Source organism: Gambusia affinis, linkage group LG04 (genome assembly GCF_019740435.1).
Source record: "Gambusia affinis linkage group LG04, SWU_Gaff_1.0, whole genome shotgun sequence".
In the NCBI taxonomy this organism is placed as follows: Eukaryota; Metazoa; Chordata; class Actinopteri; order Cyprinodontiformes; family Poeciliidae; genus Gambusia; species Gambusia affinis.
In genome coordinates, this window is record NC_057871.1 from 9,910,251 (window position 1) to 9,921,233 (window position 10,983).

Genomic DNA, 10,983 nt, shown 5'->3' on the forward strand with positions numbered 1-10,983 from the left:
TGTTTGCAGCCTGGCGACCTGTCCAGGGTGTACCCTGCCATCACCCTTCCCAACCCCAGAAAAAAATAAATGAATAATAATAATAATAATAATAATAATAATAATAATAATAATAATAATAATAATAATAATAATAATAATAATAATAATAATAATAATTTTATATATACATAACCATTGCAGAGCTTATTTTAGTTCTTACCTAACTAAGTTCCCAGAGTTCTTTCAACACATAGGTTTCACATTGTTTCATCATGCTTTATAGTTTATTATGCCTCTCTAATTTGACGTGCAATTACTCATTAATCAAAATAAAGAGCTGCTGATAAGCAGCTCATTAAAGTATAATACACATAATTGCAGCTTCTGATATAATTTTTACAGTCTATCTGTATTTGTGGAATTGTTTGCTTCCGATTAAACTCCAAACGGTCGTTGCAGTTTTTTTATGACATGTCATCATATGTTTAAAAGATTTCATGTATTACCCCAGGCAATTATGCTGATACTTGTCCACAGGGTGTGTTTGATTTTTAATCTCTTTAATATCTTTTGCACACATCCTCACTTACATTTTGCCCATCTTACATTTTCTTCCATGCTGCCATATGCAGGAAGGCAGGATAAAGGTTGGAGACCGACTCGTAGCAGTGGGTGATGAACCTACAGCCGGACTGTCAGTAGAAAAGGTTCAGAAACTCACACTCTCATGCAGATTCTGCCACGTACGCACTCTCCAAGGTCAAGTTGATTTAATGATTTATGACTTGCCTGTCCTCTTTGTATTCAGGTGTCCAGTTTAATTCTCAAAGATCCGGTCACTGTCAAGCTCTCCATCAGCCGTTCCAAGACTCTCCCTTTCTCATCTTCTCAGTCTTTCCCTTCATCACTTTCCCATCACCCCCACCTTCCTGCTGTTTCATCTGAACCCCGTCGCGTCTCTCAGTCTTCTTCTACATCCCTCGGTACAGAGCAGACCTCTCCAGCAGAGTGCTCTCATTGGCCAGCCTCAAGTCCTTCAACTTCTGACCCTCGAAGCTGCCCGATTTTACCTGGGAGGGAGACTACCATAGAAATTTGCAAAGAAAGCTTAGGCCTCGGCCTCAGCATCGTAGGAGGATGTGACACCCTTCTGGTGAGAAAAGCCAAGCAGTGTCTAAAAATATACATTTCAGTAATCAACCTTTGCTGTTAAGGTTTTATAATTATGTTACAAAATTTCGAAGGAAGTGTTGTGTAATCAAATTTCTATCCATTCTTGATTGCAGACAGTTATAAAGTCTTGCAGCAGCCAATTAGACTGTCTGATTGTCCACATATTTTGGTCTTTTCTGTATTAATGAGGGATGTTTTTCATTTTTGCACCAGGGGGCAGTAATAATCCATGAAGTGAATGATGGTGGCGCAGCACAGAGAGATGGAAGGCTGCAGGCTGGAGACCAAATAATAGAGGTATAACAGAACCATGTGTGCGAACACACAAGACTCCCCTGGCTTCTGTTGCACTTTCACAATCTATATCATTAAAGTGATAGACCAATACACCATAATGTCCAATATAGAAGGATAATTCACTGTTTTCAAATATTTTTTTAACAAAAAAGATCTGAAATGTATGACATACATATGAATTCAGCCTCTGAACAAAGTGCAGCCAGTTCCCCTCAGGAATGGCCAAATTAGAAAACAGAGACAATTCAGTTTAAATCCAGATCTAATGCCATTCATGCCCTAGAGCGGCCCAGTCAAAGTCCAGGCCTACATGCAACTGAGAATTTCTGGCAAGACTGGAGAAGGCATATATACAGATACTCTCCATTCTAACTGAGATTTAGATATTTTGCAATAAAGAATGTCCAAACGTTTCAGTCTCTGGATGTAGATGTTTAGAAGAGTCATTCGCTCAAAAGATTTGCAAAGGCAATTGTAGCAAAAACCGGTTTCTCAATTATTCTCAGGGAACTCAATAATAAATATATTGAACAATTCATGGATTTTTATGTATGAAAACATTCAAAGTCATATTTATAATTTCCCTTCCAACACAAAGTTATGCACTACTTTGTGTTAGTCTGTCACTTAAAATCCCAATTTACCTTTGTGGTTGCAACATAACAAAATGTAAAATAAATAAATGGATTGTGCATTAATGCCTTTTCATTGGCTTTGTCTCTTCAGGTGAATAACATAGACCTGCGGCAGGCCACGCATGACGAGGCGATTGCAGTCCTGCGGCTCACCACCCAACAAGTTCAGCTGCGTGTCTTCAGGCACCAGGAGGCCTACCGGGAGGAAGACCTGTGGGACATCTTTAGTCTGGAACTCACGCCTCGTCCAGAGGAAGGCCTGGGATTCACCACTGTGGGGAAGAGGTAAAAAAATTTTAGTGTTGCTCCACCAGTGGCATGGATAAGTGATAAGTTTTGACTAAACCTTTGGCCATTTGGTGTGACCTATGAATGGTTTGTTAAATAAAATTGCAAGTCCAAAGCAGTCAAAATGTGACTGCTTTGGACGCTATGTTTTGTACCTTGTAATAGTTATTTACAGAGAAGCAGATTTCTGAATTTATTGCAGAGTGTATATTTATATTACAGACTTTCACTCATGTAATATCTTTAAATGTTTATTATACAAATTAGAAAAATTAGATCTTGGTAGTGTGCAGGGACGGTGATAAAGCAAATGTCTTCAAAATAAATTGGGTTAACATCAAACAACGTCAATGTCATTCTTGCAATAATAAAAAAAAATCCTGATGTCATACTTTCCTGAGCCTTACTTGGAGCTAGCCTCTTTTGCAGCCAATCTAATCAAGGAAAAGCATCAGTCATGCTCTTCTACATAGAACTGATAAAGTTTTATTTTTGATGATTAAATGAAGCTCTGAATTCAGTTGGCTGTTTTTCAGGCTAAAAGTTTAAGGACAGATTGTAAAGTGAGACTGAATGCTGAATTGTCTCTTATTGGATTTATTCCAAGTAATGTTTGATGCATATGAGTAAATATCATACAAAACATCATGAGCACCCTCAGGAAGGCGATGCACTCTATCACCTATCAGATGTGCAAATAAATAACCCTATTAGTATGAATTCACGGTGTCCTGCAAATGGAGGCTAGTATTGGCATTAGCATCCAAGGTATCTATTAATCAGTTTTACACATAGCATTGGTGCTAAAACCGCTTGTCAAAAATAAAAGTGGAAGAAAAATAATAAATGCACTGCTGTGATTTTGTGAAAGTTCTTTTCTTTAGTTGGAGTGGAAATTGTTATTATTTTTTTACAATAGGAAATGTTATGGTGGAACCAGGATGCCAGAGTTGCTGCAAGGTGACTTTGTTTTGGCTGGAAAGTGCTGAAAATGCATGATAAGTTTGCAAAAACTTATAAAGCAAAAGACTTGCCAATGATCTGTCAACGGGTCAGAGTGAAGGTTAATCAAATATTCCCCAAAGCAATTTTTTTCATCACTTTCCTGTGAGAGACACTTCATCTGCCAAGCAAATCTCACAGTTTCAATAAAGTAGGAACTGCTTTAGTTGTTGTTGTCAAATATTTGAAAATTGTTTTCAAAAGTGATTACACATTAATATTACTTTATAAGAATTTTTTCAACCCAAAAAACAGTTCTCAGCAATTTACTTGGCTGAACAGCTTTTATAAGGTGTGTTTCATCACACATCCACATTGTAAAATCTCTGTTATCTGTTTAACACCATTCAGGATTAATAGGAGATTAAACTGATAGACTTAAATATTAGATGACTTAAATCTTAAATGGTTTTTTCATATAAAGTCAAAGCGGCAAATGTATTTATATCAGCAATAAGAGCTTGACATGTTTTAATTTCTCCCAAAATTTAGGTTTATAGCCACACTGGTGTTGCTTCTGAGCAGAGTGTTTATACTTCCTATTAATCGGCTTTAGCTCCTTATGTCTAAAATCAAGGCTAAAAACTAACTTTAGAGTTGCCTTTGACTGTTCTACTTATGATACTAACAGAAACATAACTGACTTTAGTTTAATAATTGAACTTTTCTTTCCTTTCCTTATTTACGTCATTGCAATACTCTTTTATGTTTTTATTATGTAAAATACTTTGAATTGTTTTGTGGATGAAATGTGACACACAAACAAACTTGCCTTGCTTTGCTTTATGTTTCTCAGCCTTGTGCTATTTAAATGTAAAACTTTGTTATAATTTGTCAGATTTGGACAGAGTTCTTACTTCCTTAAGTCTCCTTGTCTTGTTATAGTGGGATAATTTGGCAGAGGACACAGTGAAATAAAAACATTTATGTGTTCTAAAATCTTTCACAAGGTGGAATTTATTAACCTTTTTGACCTCTGTTTCCTTCATATAGCGATGACACAGGCATCTTTGTGTCAGAAATCATCAGAGGTAGTGTTGCAGAGTCAGACGGCAGCTTGCTACACGGCGACCAGATTCTGTCGATTAATGGGGAAGATGTTCGCGCCACATCCCAGGAGCATGCAGAGAGACTTCTACAGGTCTCTCTCATTAACTTGTCACAAAAACACAACTGCTGTTTTTTGGTTTATTGTATTACTAAGTTTTCTCGTCATCTAAATTAAGTCATTTTACCTTTGTTTAGGAGTGCACAGGAGCAGTCCACCTAGAGGTAGCTCGTTTTAAAGCTGGGATCCAGTATTCCCAGAGGAGTAAGGTAAACTGTTTTCCAAACTTGCCATAATTCAGGACAAATATTGAAAGAAATGACTTGATTGTCAAAAACAAGCAAAAATATAAAAAATAATTTTAAATAGTTTTAGATGTACAAAATAAGGCACAAATAATGTGATATTAATGTTGTTTGATGCACCTCAGTTTTAATATTCCTACTTAATTGTTCTTAAATTTTGTGTAATTGCTGTTGGCATTTTTTTCTTTCTTGTTTCTGTTTCAGTCTTTGTCATTTTGTCCTTCCCATTTTTATTTATTTTTTGTCATAGTCTTTACATCTTAATATCATTCATTTATGCAATATATTATCACAATGTAAATATCTTTAATATATTTTCTAAAAGAAAAACTAAGAAAGAAAAATAACAAAGAACAAAATAGATGAGTGAAAAGAAATTATGTAATGAATAAATATGAATCAAAATTACAGAGAAAATAAAAAGAACCATTCATATCGCCACAAAGGTAATTGTAACAACTGAAAATAAAATAAAAACATGTAATGTACTAATCCAGACTTCTTCTGCCCAGAATTATCATTTTTATATTATTATAGTATACTGCACTATTTTAACAATATTATTTTGTGAATGTAGGAATATTTTCAGTTGTGTTTTATCCAGAGCGAAGCCTCTGACTGCTCCAAAAGTGGATGTGATTCATCTTTTTGCCACCAGAGGGAGAAGGACAACAAAACACGGAGCTGCAGTAAGTGGTTTATTTATTCAGGACAAAAAAAAAAGAAAAAAGTTTTCAATTAAAAACCACCCAGTTAAACTGTTTGCTCTAAACCTTTACATTTTGAAATGTTGTTTTTTTATTCCCTTAAATGCTTCAAGAAGCTGAGCTCAGAAAAGTGACAATACAGAAGGTAAGAGGCTTCAAAATAAAAGAATGGAATAAATTGGGGGATTTTTTTGGAATTAGGAAAATTAAATTTTATGTGTTCCAAGAGGTTCATTTAAAAGGAACAATTTATTAGTTATATCTCAAGACTTTGAATTTACTCATGTATTAAAGCAACAATGTCTTGTCTTTATTTTTTGATATCACCACAGGGTCCATGTGACACCCTGGGAATCAGTTTAGCTGGAGGAGTGAGTAGTCCCCATGGCAACGTACCTCTTATCATTGCTTCTATGGATACCAATGGACTGGCTGCCAAAACATGCAAATTAGAGGTGAGTAATGCCTGTGTGTTTTTATTTCTCTTATCACATGCAGACAAAGTGACTGATTATTGGACTCTCCTAAATATATCTTATCAATTATTTTGAGCTAATATTTGTGTGCACAGACAGAAGAGGACACACATAGCTACTAGTTTAGCTCTGATTCAAAAGATAAGGAGGAAACTAAACGAAGTTTAAACATGATCTATAAACAGGAAAAATGGCACGAACAGCAACCGGTTTTAAAATAAAACTAAGGAAAATTGTGGAATTCATTCAAAGTATTTTGTATATCCTAATAAATATTTGAGTTTCTAAAACAAAATACTTTTATCTATTTATCCATTCATCCGTCTATTGATAAATGTGTTATCAATGACCATAAACCAGTCATTATTCAGGGGTCATTATTCTCCTTTCTCTCCACTTACTTTCTGTTCCATCCACCCATCAGTCCATCTGTTTATCATCCACCATTTCATCCATCACTTCAAGTCCTTCTATTCATCTTATCCATCCATCAGTACATTAAGTCTTTCCATCAAATTGTTCATCTGTCCAGGCATCCATCCATCCATCCATCCATCCATCCATCCATCCATCCATCCATCCACTGTAGAGAAAAATTACAGAAGGGTTTTTTGTAAAACTGGTCACTACAAAAGTAGTGAACTTTTGTGTTTACATTTTAAAAGTGGGAAAAATTTGACAGAATACTGTGGAAATATGAGTGTGGACAAATATGGAATTTTGAAAGGAGAAATGTGAAGGAACCCTGAGACCATAAAAACCTTAAAGCAAAAAAAAAAAAAAAAAAAAAAAAAAAAAAAAGTTTCAGCTAAGTTGCTTTAGTTTAGATTTAAATATCTCAGCAAATGGAAAAGTTGTAGCATGTGTGTGTGTGTGGCGGGGTGCGGGTGTGTGTGTGCGCATGCGTGGGTGTGCGTGTGCGTGTGTAACCCAGACAGGAGACAGGATCCTCAGCATCAACGATGTGTCCACGGAGGGAATGACTCATGACCACGCTGAAGCCCTGCTCAAAAACGCCACCGGAACCATCAGTCTGCAGGTACTGTCACACTTAGACATACAGTAGTCAATGGATAATGACCAGATGAATAATGGCAGAATCCCTCCATGTGATAACGTCAGCAAGATTTTTCCACTGCGCTGTCAGAGACAGGCAGGAATACCTCACACTTTAGGTCATTTTTACTTCTAGAGAAGTCAACCAAGACATTACTGTGGCTCTCTAAAAAAGTATTTAATCAATGCGAGAGCTCATAGTTTACAATAGGTCGTTGAATAGATTCGTGACATCAGTAGCACCATCAAATTGTTATGCATCGTTGTTTTTTTTTGACTGTAAAGGAATCAAACTTTTAACTAGAGGACAAACAACATGATATTCCTGAGTTGGGTTAATTATAGTTATCCAGATTTAATCAGATGGAAATCCTGGGTAATAATAAAAAAGTACCAACTGAGATATGCAGGATAATATACTAAAGTGCCTCATAATTTTTCACTTGAGATCAAACTAACCAATCGGATGGCAGTGAATACTTTGTAGAGCCTCCTTCTTACCGACATAACAGTCAGAGCAATCAGTAAAAACGTATGCTTTTTCATGCAAAACATTAAGTTATGTGGCTCTAGCTGAGAATCATCTTACCAAAAACTAGATCCATCAAACCGCTTTGGAAAGAATTTGTCTTCAGTAGCCAGTTTTGTCCCCCAAACTAAGCAAAAGGAAAACATACTTCAACCTCAAGTTCAGCCTTGGGATTAACATTAAGATAAGAAACCTAAATTTGCTGGAATTAATGAGCGAACTGTGCATGTTTTTTATTTCTGTTAGGAGCCTCAGAGATTGGACTTATAGTTGACAAAGCAACTCTGAGGTTCAGCTTGATGCTCAGTCTGTGCCAATGATTTGTCCTTAGCTGAACCAGAGCTGAGAAGCCACACTCAGAGAGAGGTGCTGAATGGTAGGAGGATTTTTACTGCTCTAATGCCAAGGGAAGGATACTCACTCATCACTGTAGCTTCAGAACTGAGAGAGGTCTTACCTCTGCAAAGTTCAGTGTGCGGTCACATGATATTCCCACGACCAGAGTCTTTCTTTTGCTTGGCAAAGAGATAATTTCCTTGTAGATTCCAAACAAGAATTTCCATATTGTCTAATACATGTAAGCAAATGCGTGTTTTCTTTTTTGATGTGATACAGTATGTGTACTATGACATATTACATGCTATTATTTCCACCTACAATAAGGAGTATGCATAGATGAGAACTCCATGGATTTTTTAAGCCCCAAAGCCTAACTGGGTTGGGAGCCAGCATCTCAGAAAGTTTTATCAAAACCTTCAGCTTGTTTTTTTGGCTGCATGTTTCTTCCAGTTCTCCAGATGAAAAGTGAATTTCCTCCCCAGTCTCAAAACTTCTTCAACCTCTGTCAGGTTTCTGCCAGGGTTGCTCTGTTTTTAGCTTCATCCATCTTAACCTCCTATTCGGAACAACTGAAGAAAAGTGTCCATCATGATGCTGCCAACACCATGTTTCACAGTAGAGATGGTGTGTTCAGGGTGAACAAGATTAATTTTACACTACTATTAGTGTTTTGCATGACATTCAAATAGTTCAATTTTGGTTTCATGTAACCACAAGGCCTTTTTTCCCAATGTCGTGTTCTGAACACAACTTTTTGAAAAGTAAACAGGAGTGTTATTCTTTTCATTCAACTCTTTAAAAAAGGGCAGATGTTTAAAGTGCACAAGAATTGTCCTGTCAACATACAGTTAAGGTATTCTCCATACCTGAACTGTGGATCTCCTCCAGAGTTACCATTAACCTGTTGCTTCTAATCTGATTAATGCCATCTGTGTCCAGCCTGAAACTTTGGAAGGATGTCCATATCTTGACTCCATGAAATATTCAAATCTTGGGATATTGTTTTACAACTCTAATCACTTCCAAATGTTCTCTGTGACCTGTCTGCTGTGCTGCTTGGTCTTCAAGATGCTGTTTGTTCCCCAATGTTCTCCAACGACCCGCTTATGCCTTCACAGAACAGTTTGATTTAAATAGTTCAAATTACACACCGCTGGGCTAAATTTAGTGATTAGGTCACACTGGATTTTGTTTAGTTGTTGCCTTATCAGGACTCTAAACTAATACTAATTTATGACAATTTTCTTTTTTTAATTACAACAATGCTTTAAACTATGGACATCTTTACTTACATTGCACAATTATAAACTACTTTCAGTTGATCTCTCACATATAACTCGAGTTTGGATTTGTAATGAGAAAAAACCAAAATAGTTAAGGGGTGGGAGTATCTTTACAAAGCTTTATATATGAACCTGCTGTGTGTGTTTGTGTTTCTGTATTTAGGTGGCAGCTGCTTTCGAAGGGTGCAGCTCACAGGATCCAAGTGAGGCTCATGTCAGCTCATCAGATCCAACCAGCAGCTGCTCTCAGAATAACTTCTGGTAGCTAAGACTCTATGTCAGCAAGTTTTCACTAGTATTTTTTTTATTCCTGGTTTCACCACTGAGTAAAGTCAGAGATAAAATCACTTGAATGGAGTGTTGATGCAACCTGGGCCTGAATGAACACTCATGAGTCTGCTCCCTGATCCTTACAGTCCACGTGTTTATAAGACCATCAGTCTGGAGAGAGGTTTGTCAGGCCTGGGCTTCAGCATTGTGGGGGGGTTTGGCAGCCCTCATGGAGACCTGCCCATCTACGTGAAAACTATTTTCAGCAAGGTGAGAAATCAACTTGTGAAAGTGCAAATTTCAACCCCCTGCCTTTGCATTGTTTATTTAGTCTTTTTACTTTAATGTGTACCTTTGTAAGACATGGAAAACAGAAGTTCACATTGTCCTGCTCTGCTTTGTTACAATCCTATAGACAGAAATCATAGATTAACTGATGGTTTGGATGAGTCCTGATGTTAGATTTTCAATTTTAACAGGAGTATCTTCTCACAAACCTCCTTTCCAGAAAAGTTAAAAGTTTCCCAAAACTGAAGCAAGAGCATTAATGTATGCTAGGATGACCCAGGGCTGTAGAGGGGCTTGAGCAGAAAATGATTTAGGAGCCTCACTGATAATTGGTTATTATCTGCTGAGATGTATTTTTGAACAAATCAAATCCAAACTCAAAGCATCAATTTGTAGCTGCTTAACAATCAAACTATGAAGATCATTCTTTGCACTTTTAAAAAGTGAACTTTCCAATTCCTTTAAATTTTAATATAAGACAATTTGCAATCTTTGAGTTTAGCTAAGTTGAAACCATTACACAAAATTTTATTTTATTCTCATTTCAATAAACAAGTTATAAAATGGTTACTTTTCATAATCCTATTGTTTTGTAGAAGTGGGCTTTGTTCTCTACAACAAATATTTAATGAGATAAATACTCAGTAGTTTGTAGTCTGTGATTGGCGGTGGACTCTTCTATCTCTGCAGGGGGCAGCCATTGAGGACGGAAGGCTGAAACGAGGTGATCAGATCATTGCTGTGAATGGACACTGTCTGGAAGGTGTGACTCATGCAGAAGCTGTGGAAATCTTAAAAAAGACCAAAGAAACTGTAGTCTTAACTGTTCTCTCCTGAATAAAACTTCACTGTGTCCCAGCTCAAACACATATATGAGCGATATAACTCCCTCTGCTGCTTTTCTAAACAGGAAAACATATAGATGTAACTGTCTCCTCTTAAACTGCTCAAAGGTGAGGACCCAAATGTGGATGGTAAAGGGAATATCAAGAAGACCAAATGCACCTTCAATGCCTTAGAAAAATAGACATACCTCATAAACTTCTTCACATTTCACAAATTTACAAAAATCTTATTAGAAATGGCTTAAAATAAATTTGAAATGAAAGGAAAAGAACACACAATTTATTTCCATAGAATAATCTGAAATGTGTGGCAAGATTTGCTTTTAACTTTTCTGTCCCGACGTAATAAAATCACCTGCCATGCTGCCACCGCCATTTAAAAACTTTGAACTAGTGTTAATCCTTTTTCTCGGAAAGTCCAGTTGTGTTGTTCTGCTATACAGCCCCATAAAATAGTCAC

At 36.5% G+C, this 10,983-nt stretch overlaps 1 protein-coding gene across 2 annotated transcripts in view; it reads left to right on the forward strand.

Annotated features, from left to right (window-relative positions):
• The window catches only part of si:dkey-92j12.5 (multiple PDZ domain protein), a 56,705-nt gene extending 46,158 nt beyond the window's left edge, over positions 1-10,547 (forward strand). For both annotated transcript variants that reach the window (XM_044115201.1, XM_044115200.1), the window contains 13 exons: positions 615-689; positions 791-1,135; positions 1,369-1,452; positions 2,179-2,372; positions 4,371-4,518; positions 4,623-4,694; positions 5,308-5,419; positions 5,551-5,582; positions 5,770-5,892; positions 6,848-6,952; positions 9,284-9,381; positions 9,537-9,660; positions 10,369-10,547. In XM_044115201.1, the coding sequence (XP_043971136.1) occupies positions 615-689; positions 791-1,135; positions 1,369-1,452; positions 2,179-2,372; positions 4,371-4,518; positions 4,623-4,694; positions 5,308-5,419; positions 5,551-5,582; positions 5,770-5,892; positions 6,848-6,952; positions 9,284-9,381; positions 9,537-9,660; positions 10,369-10,515 (1,659 nt within the window). In that variant the 3' untranslated portion in view covers positions 10,516-10,547. The remainder of the gene's footprint in view (positions 1-614; positions 690-790; positions 1,136-1,368; positions 1,453-2,178; positions 2,373-4,370; positions 4,519-4,622; positions 4,695-5,307; positions 5,420-5,550; positions 5,583-5,769; positions 5,893-6,847; positions 6,953-9,283; positions 9,382-9,536; positions 9,661-10,368) is intronic.
• Positions 10,548-10,983: the final 436 nt, after the last annotated feature.